Below are 17,444 nucleotides of genomic sequence, written 5' to 3' on the forward strand. Positions count from 1 at the left end.
TTGTTGAGCGTTGGGGTACAGAGCTCTATGTGGCACCTTTTCAACGGCTTAGCACAGCATGAATCCCGTGTCCGTGCGTGACCGTCCACGCTTCCTCCCCGTAAGCTACGGGGGTACGCGGTGGGTGACAAGCACCGAGCAACCTGCCGGCCGTGAAAAGTTGTTCAAAAACAGCCATAAATAAAATTCCACCTAAACGACGCACCGTAAATCTGGTGACCTTCTCTCCTGGCCGGTCGTTGCAAGCGCACCACCAACGGGCAAATCTCGGCCCGCGAAGCATAACGGCGCCTTTTTAACACCGCACGGTATAGTGCGTAGTGGAAGGTTGGGTGTCACATTTCAAGAAAATAATTTACATCCTTACGTTACGAGCAGCCGCGATACGGTCGTCCAGGGTTTCCGGGGGAAACTGTCGAGCTAAACTTGCTTAGTTATGACTTGGACAGATACGGTTAAGCTTCACAAGTGGTAAAGTGGTACGGAAACTTCTGGTCCTTTAAAAACCCTTTAGTGTTCATATTCTCCATCTTCTCCACACCTTTACCTTATTCCTAAGGAAATAAAAATGGAAAAGTTATATTCGTACTCAACTAAAGGCAAAAAAAAGAGGTATCGAACATTTGGTCAAAGAATTATAGCAAAACGTTAAATACGTTTTTATGCAAACGGTCACCCATTAACCTGTTAACGACACTTTTCACAACCATTTACTTCGGAAGGACTTTCAGTGGAAAAGCAAGCACGACTTTGATGTTGTAAACAATTTTTTTGTAATCATTCGCCATCTGCCCATTTGAGAGCCACGAAAGCTCCTAACAAAGCCTTCAAAGTGCCACGAACATTCAAAATTGGTGTATTTATATTTTCTTCTTTCCGTGACACCTAGATTGAGCTGGGTTTGCTTCCAGACATTTGGTGGATTCAGAAAAGTAGCGTAAAACCGAGTTTTAATTAATTCATCACAAAAAATCAGCTCTTGTTTTGTCGGTTTTCTTTCTTGTCACCTACCAAAACATAATAAGTTGCCGCCAAAAACATTCGAAAGAAAGGCTAAAGTAAATTAAAGGACTTGTTAGGACTTCCACCTATCGGGTGAAAGAAATGAAAGTTTATTGCATGCAGCACAGTAGTAACACCGATTAGTTTACGGTGGTGATGATGGTAGTAGTAGTGTTCTGGAAATAATTCTTAGCTGTCAGCGCCAAAAGTTCCCCCACGCGTTAAGTTTTCACTCACGTAAGGTGACGGTCGTATCGGATTAAATCGTTTTATGTTCTGGTCTTGGTGCGGAAGGGACCAATAAAGGTATAATTGCATTAATTTGAGACAACAATAAACGAAAAGAGAAAAGTTTTCTTCCGAAAAACAAAAACGTATTTTTGTATCGAAAAAAAAAAAACAGTTTTCACACAAAACAGCTTGGATTGAGTATTTCAAGACGAGGTTTGAAGGCTCACAATTCGCTCGAATGTCTGTATTACAACCGCAGAAAAAGGAATTTTAGCATAAATTTCACTTTATCTATTACGACACACATTCATCCTGCCAAATCTACGACAAGAATGCGACGCTAAAGCACACAACAACAACAACGCCGTGCAGCGGCGGCCGGGAACTGACGGGACAACTAGACGCCAGTTATTTACTGGCTCTTTGTGACTTACTACTAAGTCACACGTACACATACACACACTGGATGGAGTTTCGTGCCTCCACAGTCGATGGATGTCGTTTAGTGTGGACCGATGTATGTGTGTGTGTGTATCGGGATGAAATATTGTCACCCATTCACTTTCATTAGATTCAGTTACGGGGCTCTGCCTTGCTTTGTTCCTTCGCCTTCGATCTCTGCTTTTCGGCCAAGAAATTCAGCCATCCAGAAGAAGAAATAAAAACCCAAAAAAAAAACGTTTTTCCTCGGCTCGAGGAAACCCTTCCGTTCGATGGCGAGCTCCAAACCTCGCCAAGTGCTTTCATGTGGCCCCACACACACACACACCCAATTCTTGGCTCGATATCAATGAAGCTAGCTCTAGAGCTGATAGCACTAGAACGTTCCTTTTTTTGTTCGCAAACATGCACACGGCGAGTTGCTTTCGCTATGTTTACGGTTTTATATATGTTGGCGCTGTTGCGATAAAGTTATGCGACTCGAGCCATAATCATAAATTTATTTGCGCTCGGATAAAAATATCCTGGAGCCTTATGCCGGCCGCGCATTGCACACATTCGTACCGTCCGTCCGTCCCGTCGCATATCGGCTGCACGGGTTGGGTGGAACGAACGGGCCAGAAATCACTCAAATAATGGAGAGAGCTGGCTTTGGTTTTTTGGGAAAAATGGAATGGCGTACAGTTGTGCTCCCGCAGGTATGGGAAAGGTTGTGCTATAGGAACAACATATATATAGCACTCTATGCATAAAATTTCCCAGCGAATCGATTGGAGCTGATGGCATTACATTCTTTTGCGATGTAAAAAAAGCAAAGACTAAGGTGAAATAACGAGAGCAAAAGAAAATCATATTTTCCAAAACACATTGCGCGAGAACACAACACTTGTTTTATTGAAAATAATAACAATTCACGTTGGTGTAATCATGCTGCAACTCTCCAAAGGATGTATTCCCTTTTATGACAAAAATCAATAAAAAATCGATTTACGACAACTCTCGCTTCTAGTATAACGGCTACAACCCAAACTCGCACCACTTCGTTTTACGCATGTGATGAAACTTTTGTCTCAAAAAGAAACAGCAATACAGACACGTGGCCACTTCTTGCCATTGTTTTCCCTCGCTGCATTGTTATTTGCCCTCTTCGGCTGGCTTCTTCTGGAGGGATGTGCAGAAAAGCAACCAAGAAAGAGCCTAGAAACAGCCTAGGGATGGCCTGGCAAGCCGGAAGAGTTTTCGTTGCGTAATCGTGATTGTAATTTGTTCGCCTGAAGAGCAACGAGACGGCCGGAAACAAAGAAGCCTCTAGCCGTGTTGTTGCCTCCATAATTTTTGGACCAAATTTTGGAAAGAAGTACCAACAGCAAGACGGCAGGGATGGGGGAGAAAAAAGTTAGAAAAACCATTAGCACTTCCTTACCTCCTTTTGTTTTTTTGGAAGAGCGAAAAAACCTGTGCCCCTGGTTAGAGACGTACTCTTTGTCAGTAACGTAACTGCCAACCCCGAGGGGTGGGTAAACTTTATTCCCTTCTTCGCCACACATAATGCCACAGAAGACGAGGCAAGAAAACTTCTACCTCCAACCACGGAAGACGACACCGTGTTTCGTGCTTCGATTTTTCGTGCCATTCAAAATGGTTCGGCAAACAAAAACGGTGTGTTTAAGCGCAAGAAAACAGATTAGTGTGACAGGGCTGGGCCTTTTTTTTGCTTCCAAACCATCATCATGGTGAGGCGCTTCAACAGGAAGTTTGTTTTTGCCACACGGACAGACACATCATCGAAGGCGATTGCTGAACTGTGGGGTGTGGGGTGTTTTCCTGAGGCGTTGATTCTGATGACAGTGTGAGGATAGGGAAGGAAAAAAACCAAAGCCCTTGGAAAAATTCTTACCAGAAAATTGTGTAGAAAAATGGAAAGGATTTCATTTTTGCCGAGGATGTAATGCTATAAACTCTGTTTTGTTTGCTTAAAAAATCACATAAGTACTGTCTTAGTCGATCAGAATCCGAACAAATTCGGAAACCCATTCCCCGCATCAGTTGACAGGCCTGTCAAGGTAAGCTGCGCAAGCCTGTCAGTATCAGCTACCCCTTCCCTCCCCGTTCATGTAGTTCACTTACGTTTGCTGTAGGACTTATCGGCCGGGATGTTGCCGTTTGGTTCCAGTCGGTCGAGGTACTCCTCGGATGTGTAACCGTTGAAGGGCACTTTACCGCCACGATTGTGACCATGTCCGTGGTGATGATGGTGATGGTGCGGAAGGTGATGGTGGTTGTTCTGCTGCGTGGAGTCGTCGCTTTCCTCGCGCGATATCGCTGTATAGGGAGAGAAAGAGAGAGGTAGAGTAATGAAAATATGGAAACATATTTAAGTTTGGAGGGCAAGACGAAAATTCATCAACGTGCACTGGTGTTGTGAATTATAATTTATTAGCTGCGTAGCTGTAATCTGCTTGTAAACGCTGAGGAAAGGTTTGCCAGGGCTCTTGTTTGCTTTTAATTTAAGACTGTTGACATAGCATTGGTTAGGGTAGAACTGTACATCATCGGTATCTGACAAAGAGTTGAGATTTCGGGAGCTTATGTGATGTGGAGCTTACGAGACACAAGGTTAACTACTCGTTGTCATCCTTGCTTGATAGAAAATAAACATGAATAGGATTATTCGCTTATAATTTCTCTAAGCAAAAATTTAATTCGAAAAAAGATGAACAATGAACAATGAATGTTTCAATTATTTCTTGCTTTCTGGAGCGTATGATTAGGATTACTATCAGTATCATTTTTTCTTAATTGCTTATTTTTTAACACAGTAATTGAATTTTGTGATCTGTGCTCAAAGTTTTTGTTTTCAGTAAGAAGGAACTTTTCTATAAATATAGAATATAAGTCTCTTTCACTCCTAATCCAAAGAGAAGCTTAAAAGAGATGTAACTTAATGTCAAATAAAATATAAAATTGAAGAAAAAAGCTTAAAAATCGTTCAAATTTTCATACAAAAAAAATTAAATTAAATGCTCTCTATCCAAAGACAACAAGAGCACATAATTTCACAAAACGTAAACTTTGCTTTCGCCTACCATTTTGCGTGCTAAATTATCCTCTCGAGTGTCGCAATTCGTCCTGCCAGCAAACGGTACGGCCCCGGCCTGGGGACACCTCTTTTCACCGACCGGCGGCGGCCCCATAACGCATAACCCGGGAGATAATGGTAAGTACCATCGCAAAAAAGCACTCTCCGATTAGCCATTTAGCAAGTGGCAAGTTGTATTTTACACAAGCCGCGGGGAAATGCGACAAAAACAGAGCGCAGGATAATTGTCGCCCGACAGAGAGAGAGAGAAAGAGCGCCGCAGCAGCAATGTGTAAAAATCCCGCACAATAACGACAGCAGCACCGTACAACGTGCACGCGTAAAAAAAATGTAACAACGCTTCCACACCATTGCAAAAAGGGACACTGACTGGGACGTGTAGCGAGACGTTGCTCTGCTGCTCCTGCTTTTCTCTTGTGTCGTTTTAATTTGAGATGCCCCCACACCCATGCTATCCTTCGGTCGGTGGGTTGAACCACTTTTCACTTCACGCGTGGAAGACTTCATCAGGCATTCATCAGCGTGGATTTGCTGTCAGAGGATAGCCTACACCGGCCTCGCGTAGCGGGACGCCTCGGGGAAGCAACCGTTGATTAATGACACTTCCTGCTGCTTGAAGTGGTGATGGTGGTGGAAATAATGTCCCCGGCGATTGTGCACCCTCCATCAACGACATCCTTTCTGTCAAGGTTTGTTTGCTTTAGCGGATACTTAGTTATCTGAACTTTTATTTAAAAAAAAAATGAAGGGAAAATGCCTCTAAATTACGTTATTTTACCATAAATGATGTAACGGTAACATTTTGATTAGGAATAAGGCACATACAATATTTTCATTTAATCATTTTCATTTCAAACGACTTTACTCGACAAAATGATGCTATTTCTGAGTCCCATAAATAGCCTGTACAAGGTGCCATACATGAGTTTGCTCTGTACACAAACACTTGACCTTAAGAGGCTCTGCTTTCTCTTCTATAGCGTGCAGAGGTGCCTTTGTCGCGCCGTCAATTCGCTCTCGAAGTCCTTGAACATTCGACGAGGTCATGTAACGCACCCCTGCATCATTCAGCGCGAGACTAACGAGACGGTGCCTGCGTCTGATATGCCATGCATAGAGCGAACGCCCCCAGGACTAACAGAAGCACAAAAGTGTCCCACCTTGCCTAATACAAGTCCACCTACACGGACACAGGAAAAAAATCCAGCTTCCTGGAAGTATCCGTTGCCTAAACCGCACATAGAAGCAGCAGCAGTAGCGGCGGAAATAGCAATAGCCAAGGATGGAAAGAAAGCTGCATGAATGAATAATCGTCTCCACGGGGCAATCGAGCAGTGGTGGGAGTCCACAGTTGCCTCTTCCGGTCGCTCTGTGGTCGCTCGCTGAAGATGACAGCATGATACGGCACAGGATCGGGTCGAAATTGGCCTATCAGGGATTTCACACAGGTTGGTGTAATGTCCCGAGCTGGGTGTTCCATCAGTTCCATCCAACTAACGAGCCACCTTCGGAATAGTTCACCATCCCTTGGACCACCAGGACCAGCACTGGAATATTGAAAGAGCGCGAAGGACACAACTGAGAGCGAAAGAGGGCTGCATCCCAGGGATTTGGTCCTTGGGCGTGACCAAGCGGAAACCAAAAACTGGGTCAATTACCTGCCCCCAACAACCGAGCCGGGCAAATGGCCGGGTGGTGGTGCAAGGGAGCAACCGTTTTGCAAAGTCATCGGGAAAACCTTCGCTTCCACGCGACGTGCGCTCTTGGAGCGGATAATCCGGCCAGATGTCGACGTGGTGGTATTAGGATGATGGAAATTTAAATTTAAATGGATTTACACCACACTGCCACGGTGCAGCGGGGTCTCGTTTGTGTAGAACACAGGGATTGTCATGGCACACACACACGCGCACAGGCACACACAGAGACCGTTCAGAGTGCCTAGAGTAACCGTTTCCGGTGCTAACGATTGCATCCCTGTTACTGATACTCCAGAGCTGCACCTCGCTGACCTCTCCGTTGGATGCTACGAAGTAATGAACTTTCGCTTCTAGTTTCTCTCGCTCTCTCTCTCTCCCTGTACCATGTTTCATGAGATGTGTTAAATGGCGGTAGTCGTTTCTGGTTTGTGTATGCAGTTCATTTTCAACACTTCACTGATCCTTGACACAGAAAACCTCTGTGTCTGCCCCGCCGTAGGACCAACGGCATACAAGCGTCGTAAAACAGGATGTGAACAGGATACACCTCGAACCGACGTCGTAGGTAGGCAACAAAAATAGGACACAGCGTGTACACAGCCCATATACACAAACATATACACACGGACACAGCGAAAATACGAGTAAACATGGCCAGTTGGATGACGCTGGGGATGGTATATGAGGATCGAGTGTAGGATGCTGCTGAAATCAGCACAGAACCTATGCAAACATGGTCAGCCTTGCTGCCCAAATGGCCACTCTCGGTGTGCAGAGCTTGAGGCTGCAAACGGGAATGAGAATGGGGATGAGTCTATTCAGATGGATGTGCGCTGTGTGCGCTAGCACACAAACATTTCGCCAGAAAACAACTCCCAACGTATCCCGACCGTTGTAGTCTGACTCCCTTGCAGGACGGTTTAATAGGGAAAAGGTCAACAACGAAGCCGAGGGAGAGAGAGGGAGAGCGAGAGAAATGTTATTAGTTAGCCTTTTTCCTCGAAACCAACGGCGATCAAGCGTTCGGCTCGTATGCAAACGAAAATTTAGCTTTGATTGGTTTCCTGTGTAATAACTTGGTCTCCCAGTTTTATCAGAAGGATCGTTCTTCCCATACTGGTCACGCCGCATATCCATTTTATGCATTGATTAGCCACTAGCCCGGCACATGCTTTGACGGCTTTCCTACAGCCCCGATTTATCTTGCGATGCGTACATTAAGGTGGAGGAAAATCACATTTTCAAATGGCCGCTTGAAGACGGTCTGCAATCCATCGGCCATCGCCCGATTCTCGGGATGGTTTGATCGTTGATTAGGTTAGGGCTATTGTTGTGCCAGCTAAAAAGTTTCCCATTTAAAGTTACGAAGGGGACTGATGATTGGTTGTGTGGCTTTCCAGTGGTCGTTTCCAGTCGTTCCTACAAACATTGGAACATCAAAATCAAAGAAAATCTTCGATTAAATTACTCTCGAATCCATTGATGTTTCGTGCACAGGACTAATTTGGCTTTGTCGTTCTATGCTTTTTCTTGTTGTCCTCTTCTTTGGAGTGGCTCAGCTAGTAGCCATCCGCAAGAATAACGTTGACCACCCGCAAGATGGTGGCAGTGATTCGAAGAATAAATTGCACGTGGCAGGTCCTCCCGGGAGCTCTCCGGTTCGTGGTCGTGGGAATAATGTTTGCGAGTTTATTCGTTAAGAAGACTTTCATCTTGCCATGGCAAACTTTGGTAGAACTTTGTACTTGGTAGCACTACTGGCGACTCGTTATGGTGATTTGTTTTCATGTTACTGCTCCTGCTAATTGTAGAACATTGTGAATAAACACAAAACCCCATCTACGAGCGACATCCATTAAATGTGCGCTGCAAGGTTTGGACCTCTTGCTTGCAGTTTATTTACGGGATAAAGTTCTCCTTTGTCTGTAGATGCACGCGCAAACTAGTTACGAACGAGCACGTCTCCGCATTTGAATTGCGAATATCGTCGTCTTCATAAATTTCCACTGCATCATTACTTCAGAGCTGCGCCCAATTGTTTTACAAGTTATTGGCTTTTTTTTCGCTTTTATTCTTTTTTTTTTGAAGAAGTTCGCATCCCCGAAGTGCCCGTAGCAATTGAACATTCTTCCGCCCATCCGTCCAAATCGAATAGTTTTCGGTCGGGGGCCAGTGTCTGGTACGTGATCGGGGGCTGGAACCGGCTGGGAACAAAAGTAATTGGTGCTCTGCACAAATTACTCTCATTTTGGCACTGCATGCCTTCCGGTTTCGATTGGGCGAGTGTTTCGTTCGTCCTGGATGCCAGCGAGTGCCCGCTAGAGCTCAGGAGAGTCGCTCGATGGTCAACGTGTTTTTTGTTCGTCCCATTTTGTACCACACTGAAGGCAAAGATCTCAAAATAGCTGCCGAGTTCGAGGCGAAAGGAGCAAAAATTCTTACCACAAATAGCCGGCGGCGGCGGTCTTCCGTTAGCCGTTCCGATTACATTTTGTGGTTATTCGGCCCCGCCCGAAGGCAAAGTTGATTTGCTTTGTTTCCCGCCGACCGGGACGTGATCGAACTTGACAACGAGCCCAGCCAGCGCAGTCGGCGGCAAACGAAAAGTCAAATGAGCGGTAGCAATCACTACCACTGCGCGCTTGTACGCACACTGACAATGAATAAAACAGTTTCGGCTGATTATGTCTTGAAGAATTGTGGCTGCAAACATCTTCATAAATCACAAGCAACACCTCCATACCATGCCACAGCTATTGCCGCGGGAGTTTCGACGCGGTTTCCGGGCCGGCCGAAAACTTGTCATACCCGTCCCGATTTCGACATGCCACAGTGCCACAACGGGCCGGGAAATGTTTAATTGAAAAGTGGAAAATTAACTTCACAAACTGCCGTCAAACGATTGTATTTTAATTAACCCAGTCTTTCGGAAAACTGTTCACGCCGGCGGCAAACGCGTTTCGCGGTGTAGAGTTCTCGTTTTGTGGTTTAACGTTTTGGGAACGTATTGCGAGCGTGTCCGCTGAGAGAGAGATCAAGTACGGGTAGTGTTGAGGGAATGGGACTTGCCATTGCAGACATTTATACGAACAACTCTTTCGTTTCGGTCGCTTCCGTCGGCTTAGCAAAAGCACGCCGAAGATCTATTTGCAAACAGCTTCCCGCGGCCGAACGGGAGGCAGACGGCAGCCAGTACCAGTGTTGTCTGAGATGTAATACTACTTAAAAGAAAGTTAGTGGTAGGTACACACTTAGCGGCACCGAAAGCACCGTGTACGACGATGCTGGAGGTCGCACGAGATGCGCACGTTATTGCGTGATTTCATTCGCTTCCCACACCACCGCTTGGTTGCTCGTCGGGAGGGGCTCTTTTGGATAACCGGAAAGCTGGGTTTGTATGGGGTTGGGGAAGATAGCAACAGCAGCACTTAGCTATGGCGGAAATGCTGTTAGTGGGAAACTATTTTCCAGAGCAGAAAATTCAATAACTAGCAAACATTGCTCTCTAACGCCCGTGCGACGTGCGATGCTGTAAAATGAAGCTTTGTCGGGGAATGAAAGTTTTGTCAATGATGCTTAATGGCTGACAAGGGCAGAGTGCGGGGCATACCAAGTGGTAAATAAACCGTTGTCAGTTGATGACAATTATGGTTGATAGACTCGAGCATGATACTTGATACCTTGACAGACGCACAGGAACTAATGAGGTTGATGTTTCTGCTTCATTACAGTTCATTTGAAGGATGTGTTTTGAACGAATTCTGTCGAGTAGTTTCGAAAAAAAAATCATCAACGCGTTTGCGATGATTCTACGAAAATCAACTCAAACAACTAAAGCCCACGGCTTACATTAGAATCAACATAAGCTAAAAGGTTTCGATTAGAAAGCCATTTGTAATTAATGATCATTGCTTCCATTTGTCTAGTTAAATGCTTATTTAATTGAAGCGCGCGAGCGCGCACGTGTTGCCGCACTTCAAGAACTTGCTGGGGGTGGTTGAAACATCATTAGTCTTTGCAACCGAATGATGATTCCAGGCAAATATCGAAATTGTATCCAAATTGAGTTCGAAACAATTACCTCCACCAAGAAAAGACAGACGTTTAAATCATCATCCCGCGGTGGAAGCATCCAAAGCCATCTCCATCCCAAACATTCAATTCAACATCTGCTGGTGCTACTGCTGTTGCCACTTCTTCTAGCTTCTACTTTTGCTGACTCACACACATCGATTTGTTTGCACCAGCCCGCCAAATGGATGCTTCCTGTTGGCCGCCAGCGCGACGCAAGCTTTTAGCGCCATCTCGGCGCGCAAAACCCTGGATTACCTCGTAACGCAACCTCCGTAATTGCAAAAAGTAATTAAACTAATTGCAATTAGTCTAATTGCTGTGAATCAATTTATTTATGTCACACGTTGACAATGGCAACAGCCACGGGCTTTCAAGGGCTCCCGGTGCAGGTTGTTGGCGTGGCGTGTTCCGTTTTGTTCACATCCATGGTGCTCTCCACGCTTTTGCGCTTACTACTATTTCGTTGTCCGGCTATGCCGATATGTGCTCTGACAAATGCTTTTCCTTCGCCTACATGGCGATACGAGCGCGTCGCGAACGGATTCATCTATTATTTGGTGACACGGCACGGCGATTTGTTTGAGTGTTGTTCCGGACACTTTATACCGACAGCGGTTTATAAACCTTCTGCAATCGGAAATCAGTGTCAACTATAGAAGTGGAACAACCGATGTGTGTTTGTTTAAAACAATCATTGGAGGTGTTGTGCAAATATTACAATGGGCAAACTGATCCGCTTTTTGACAAACGGTTTTGTAACAGATTCATTAAATGTATGACTCGTTAATCAGTATTTAACCAGTATAACCAGTAACTAGCTTGTCATACGTCCAGAAGCTACAAATACGAACAAAGGATAGTATAACTACAGAGTATTGAATAAGAAAAAACAGGAGACATCATCTCAACATCATTTTGTTATTCATTTTAAAGAGGTCCAATGACTATTGCAAACAGATTGAACTAAAACGAACGAAGAATTATAATACATTGTTTATATGTATAAGAGCATTCTATTCATGCAATCAAGTCAGCTCACCGTCAAGTTGATACATTTTTTGTAGTAATTTGTAAGATAAAGTTTATTTTGAAGATCCTTTTCGAGGTGGCTCGAAAAAAGATGATAAAAGATAATTTTAATTGGGAATTTTCTAACCCTTTATACAGAAAACAAGTTGGAATCATACAACCCTCTCATATATTCCTGCTCTTCAATTCTACAAACTTCGCTTCGTGCTTCATCAAACTATATTTTAATTTAAATTATAACCATGCAAGCAGTCTCGGGCATTGCATAGCCTTGATTTGATTGATCAATGTTTGATTTAAATAATTACCTTCATTAAGCGTATCGCAAATATCTTCACAACCCGTATCAGGTAAATTAATCCAAACCACATGCCTTAAAATAACGAGCGTCACACAGCGTTGCCATTGCGGTCTACAAACAACCGCATCAGTTAGCCAATGAAGCGCAGCAAATATTCCAGCGGATTCATACTTCGAGCTACCTCATTTGCTGCTGATGAATGATCCACTTCACATGAAACAAAAAATCCTTTCACCATCCGCTTTTTTGGAGTATGTAGATTTCCACCAAAAATTTCCACCATCCAATGAGTGTGCGCGCGCGCTCCCGTTGATTTCGTGTTATTGATATGGAATTCCAACGCATAGCACAAGAAGACGAACTGCAGAAGTGTGTCCACGGTTGCGGGGCACGAGTGGCACTTTTAATTAAAAGTCACAAACGTTAGCGGTATGTGGCAACCGCAACACATCACCAACGCCACTCTCAGGGTGCAGATTTATTTGACATTCCACCACACTCACCAGCAATGGGTACCATTTCTCCACAGTGCAACATTGTATGGACCTACCCAAGGAGCTAGCAGAGCAGACAGTCGCTACACACCAGTGCAACCAGATCTTTGATTGCACGGAGAGAATTTTCACCGGAACGCATGCAAGGTGGAAAGATGGTTTCACGTACGAAGCAGAGCAAATGTCAGCAAGAAATCTTTGGAACCGCACTTCATATCATGTGTCACACTGATGGTGTGCTACATGAGCTGTCTGACATTCGTCCGAATTTTTGGTGGGTCGTACCCTGTGTTCATGGTGCAGTTAGCATCAAACAGCAAGGATTTTATGAATTATTTGTGAATATTTTGCCGTTACGCATTAAAAACATTTACAAATTATGATTTCCTTTTTCATGAATTGCAAGTTGTATCAAAAATACCGACTAGCAACTGCCTGAACTTATCATTCATCTCACATGCCTAATGTTACTTCAGGATAACATTTTAGTTTCAGTTTAGCAAAAAAATAAAAAATAATAAAAACAAACGCTTTGTGATTTATGACCACATTTCCTTATCGTGGCACTATGTCATTAATAATTCCGTGACGACCTTTGACCTTCTGATTGTATGTGAGTTTTTTTTTTTTCTTTCTTCTCTCTCTTTACTTGGTTACATTCCGCCGCGGGCAAAACAATTCCCTGACGTACATTCAACCATGAACATGAAACAGGAGACGCCACCTTTTTGTCGCCGAAGGGCTTATTTTTGTTACTCTTGCTGTAATGCCATGAACTTCGCCGATAACCTTCTGCACAAAAACAATCGTATGTGAATAAAATACTAATAAACCGGAGCCGACACCGGACGACGGTCGTGCCTGACGGCGGGCTGAGCGGCCATGCTCTGATTGAAGGTTGTGGGGAGGGACATAAATATTCTAAGCACGTTTATCGCCCGGACAAGGGCGCCTTGCTGGAAAAATTGGCCTCGAGTGTTCCGGATAGGTTGTGTGTTAATTATGACGGCTCTTTGGTCATGCTTTTACTATGCCAATTGCGCCTTAAACGACAGCGAATATCGATCGGTTGATGTACAAATTTGCTCACATTTCATTTGTTTTCGTACTACAGATTACAGCGCAGAGAAATATATGACTCAGCCATTTCGAACGATCAATGTTAATAACGCTTCACTGGCGGAGCACATAGACTCGATTCTGATGCTGAGAAGTTGAAACAAATTAGTATCGAATTAATTTCCCATAACGGCTAGCAGGCGCACTATAACGGGGTATTAATTAAAAGCTATAATTTTAATCATACATACGCATTAATCCATGGAAACCGATAATACAATTTAGTAATTAAAATAAGCACATACTGGCTGCACCACAGCGCCACCAGTGCAAAATATTATTCAATTAGCGCACATCATCATAAAACAGACGGACGTCTGGGTGCAAATTTGAAAATACATGCGGGTCTGACCGTAACAACGCCATTGGTCAGTGAGTGTAATGTTGATGTTGATTTTGTATGGAATACTATTTTAAATTAACTTAATTAGCGCATAAATTCATTCATGCGGGCTACTGAGCTATCAAAACGCTTCCACACGTCTGAGTGGTGATTCATTGGATTGTATGAGGCACACAAAAAAAACCAGAATGAAATTACTCAATTGATAAAGCATTTGTTACGCCGTTGCAAGCAGAAATACTGCCAGCGATTTGTTTGTACACTATCAATAGGATGCAATGAGAAAAATGCTCCATGTTGGGGGGTGGTCGTGATAACATTCGTTTATGTTTGATCTTCCCATTCCCATCGCTCTTGGTTGATTGGTCTTGTTTCTGTACAATCTGCTCTCAATGAAATATCGAAAAAAGGCAATCTTCCAGAATGAAAGAATCGTCTAGAAAAGGAACCAACGGAAATGGGTCGATCGCGGAGAAACTAATCAATCAATCAAACACAAACGAGCACCATATGCAAACGACTCTTTATGCACGATTTAATGTAAGAACAGCGTAAAGTATGATTTTAGGAAGCTGCGTGAGGTTGCAAAGGAAATTTCTGCCAATGTTTGACGGCGAACGAATCCGCAACAACCGTTTACTGACATCTAACATACACACATAACGTCCCATAGGACACAATCTGAAGGTTAGGTGTGAGTGGTTGTCATACATCTCAGCAAGTCTTTGAAGGATGCCTAAGGACATTGCCCAAGAAGCCCACTTCCTCAAAAACACCCACTGCTCCGAGACCACAAGGGCCACACTCACCAGCAGATGGTCGTAATCGTTGCGCAAGCACATTTGCGTGGTTGTTGTTGTGGGTTTGCTAGTAGAGAGTTATGAGTCCTCTCTGTCCGTAAAAACCGCGCCCCGTTTGAGAATGACGCTTCGATACCGTACTGATTCACCAAAACGCTGAGAAGATTTGCGCTGTCGTTTCCGTAAACGGGGCACTGTTTGATTAGACCAATCAAAGTTTATTGAAACAGCTGCGACATCATCAGTTGGGCAACCATCCAAGGGCACTATATTGGTGGTTGGTACAGTCGGGGTTTGCTTTTGTGAAAGGTATGCAATTTACGGGGGACATTAACATCAGCAACAGCTGTAAAGAGCGCGTTTACGGTATTTCTTGGATCGTATATAGGGCTTACGGTACATAAATCTTTGTTTGGCGCATGTTTGAGAACTTTTTCGGGAAAAATATCTTCATTAAAGCCTCAGTAATTGTGGATACATAATCACAAACATCCATAGGCTCACCAAAACCTCAAATTAAAGTCAGATAACACCGTGATACCAAATAATCTCCTGTCAACTGAAGGAATGTTCCGTCTACCAGATGGGATGTTATGGGGCCATCACTTACCTACAGAGAGTGAAAGAAATAGAAAAACATGAAAACGCTCATTAATTCACAGTAAATCAACGCGGCAAACATTACAAGAACCATACAAAATCACACAGCCGTGAAAGTTTTACGCGATGTTTTTCTCGCGGAAAGAAGTCCTAAAAAAGGCTGGAAATGGTTTGCACAAAGCCGCTCCTTATTTAACGCTGCCCTACCAATAACCGTCCCAGGACCCTTTGGCGAGGGTCTTTTCCAGCTTGGTAAGCAAACAGGTTGCAGGTGCTATATAGCCACAAACACACACGTACACTGAAGTTCCACAATTTCCATCAGAGACTGCAAAGATTCGTAGCTTTGCCGAGCGCCAAAAGACGTGCGCCATTGCTGTGAAATGAGCCATCGCGAAACCCAACCGTCCCGTGCGCGCGGACACGCATCCACCTTCTTGTCCCGAAAAGGCAGACATCACCATCATCATCATCACCAACAACAACACGGGGCCGTGGAAAAACGCGCCCACACACCAACGGTAGCGGAAAAACGCCCCATTAATGCCGTAATCAAGTTCGCGGAACACAACCATCATCATGTACGGACACACTCTAGGCTACCTCTACCTCTAGGCTTTCCCTGCCTTATTTTTACTACTCCCTGTCGTTTTGTAACGTAATAAGGAGCAACGGGAAAAGCTCTCCCAGGCAGCTTAAGGACACATCGGATACATGCGTGTGTGATGTGTGTGTGTGTTTGCTACGACGCAAAATACGCAGTTGGCGCCGGTATTATGCGCGCACATAGGACGCACGTCAAAATGGTGCAAGAAAGACGAAAACAAGTCATTACGAATTCTTGCCGGGTTTTTTCGCCAGCCGGATGACGACCGGCGGCGTGACACACACGCACGTGAGAGGTGAAGACAGGAGAGCTGTGAGGATATTTCTTGAAGCGTTTGTGCAAAAGAATCTTTGGTAAGGGCCTAAATTGGGAAGACATCCTTCCAGAAGCGGTTTTCCATGACGACATTTCGCATCAAAAGGCTCCCAACCGCGCTCTAAAGTGTCACATACGCACGTTGCTTTATTTTTAAAGGGCTTTTTTTTACTCCCCGAAAACCCCAGAAGCTTGCCTGTTATCACTATTATGCTAATTTTAACATAAGAACTCAAATAATGTATTGTGAGTGTGTTTTTCGTTGGTTTCCCAAGTCGCGTGTTCTGGTTAGAAGCAGCAAGTATTATTGTTATTCGCTGTTTGTGACAGGCGAAAAAAATAAGGACTCTTTGGCTGACTTCCTCACGACCTTAGGGTTCGACGTATGTTCGCTTCTTTTTCAAAGGCGACCCCCACACAGAGCTTTCTTTGTCTAGCCACCGCAACCGTATTGGAGCGCGTGTTTGTGGTTTTTTCAGAAAGGTTGTTTTTTTTTTGTTTCTTACGAATTTGGGCTCTACTGTTCTACGTCCCGGGGTGGTTCGAGTTTTCCAAGAAGAGGAGAGAGAGAAAATCCTATCGTGAGTTCTAACGTGGTACCATGTGGTGTTAAATCAACGCGTCGTATGTGCGTGAACCAATCGCTTCCGAAAATGGTGTTGAAACGTGCTAAATTGAGGTTAATACTTTGATGGGCTTTGCTTCGCTTCGAATGTGCGTTGATGTGCGATACCCTACTGGTGCACGTCCTACTAAAATGGATTTATTTTTAAAGACGTTGAAATCGACACAATAGGCCCGATTATTAAACACAAACGGAAATGACACAAGACAAGTGCGTCAAGACAAACGGAAAATAGGTATGCATTTTGAAACCGTTCTTGTGACAGACAAGTTTCGTTAATTTTTTTCTTTCGTTAAAGCTGTGTCGATGTGTCAAAATGTTCAAAATCAAAACAAAAAAACGTAAACAAGTTTATTTAAGACACGATCGTTTATCAAGCTAACAATCCTTGTTTAAAACATCGAAATGATTTTATCCCACTTCGTAAGTGACGATAGCGGCAGTGAAGAAGAAACAACGGTAGATCTGGCAAAACAGCGCCGACTGCTTCGAAGTGTTTTCGACCCGTTACAGCTTTATAACCAAGCGTGAGTTAAGCATACGGATCATTTGTGCAAACCGCGTTATACATGTTTCATTTCGTGGTTGTTAATTTCAGATTTAAGAAAAAAATTCGTGTGTCGAAGGAAATTTTCCTTGACATTCTGGCGGAGATCGAGCCCT

The 17,444-nt window shown here is 44.1% G+C and overlaps 1 protein-coding gene across 2 annotated transcripts in view; it reads right to left on the minus strand.

Moving 5' to 3' along the window:
* Positions 1 to 17,444, minus strand: part of LOC121591574 (cyclin-dependent kinase 14) — a 131,823-nt gene that overhangs the window by 41,456 nt on the left and 72,923 nt on the right. For both annotated transcript variants that reach the window (XM_041912256.1, XM_041912257.1), the window contains exon 3: positions 3,802 to 3,996. In XM_041912256.1, the coding sequence (XP_041768190.1) occupies positions 3,802 to 3,996 (195 nt within the window). The remainder of the gene's footprint in view (positions 1 to 3,801; positions 3,997 to 17,444) is intronic.

The sequence above is a fragment of the Anopheles merus genome, chromosome 2L, assembly GCF_017562075.2.
Source record: "Anopheles merus strain MAF chromosome 2L, AmerM5.1, whole genome shotgun sequence".
NCBI lineage: Eukaryota > Metazoa > Arthropoda > Insecta > Diptera > Culicidae > Anopheles > Anopheles merus.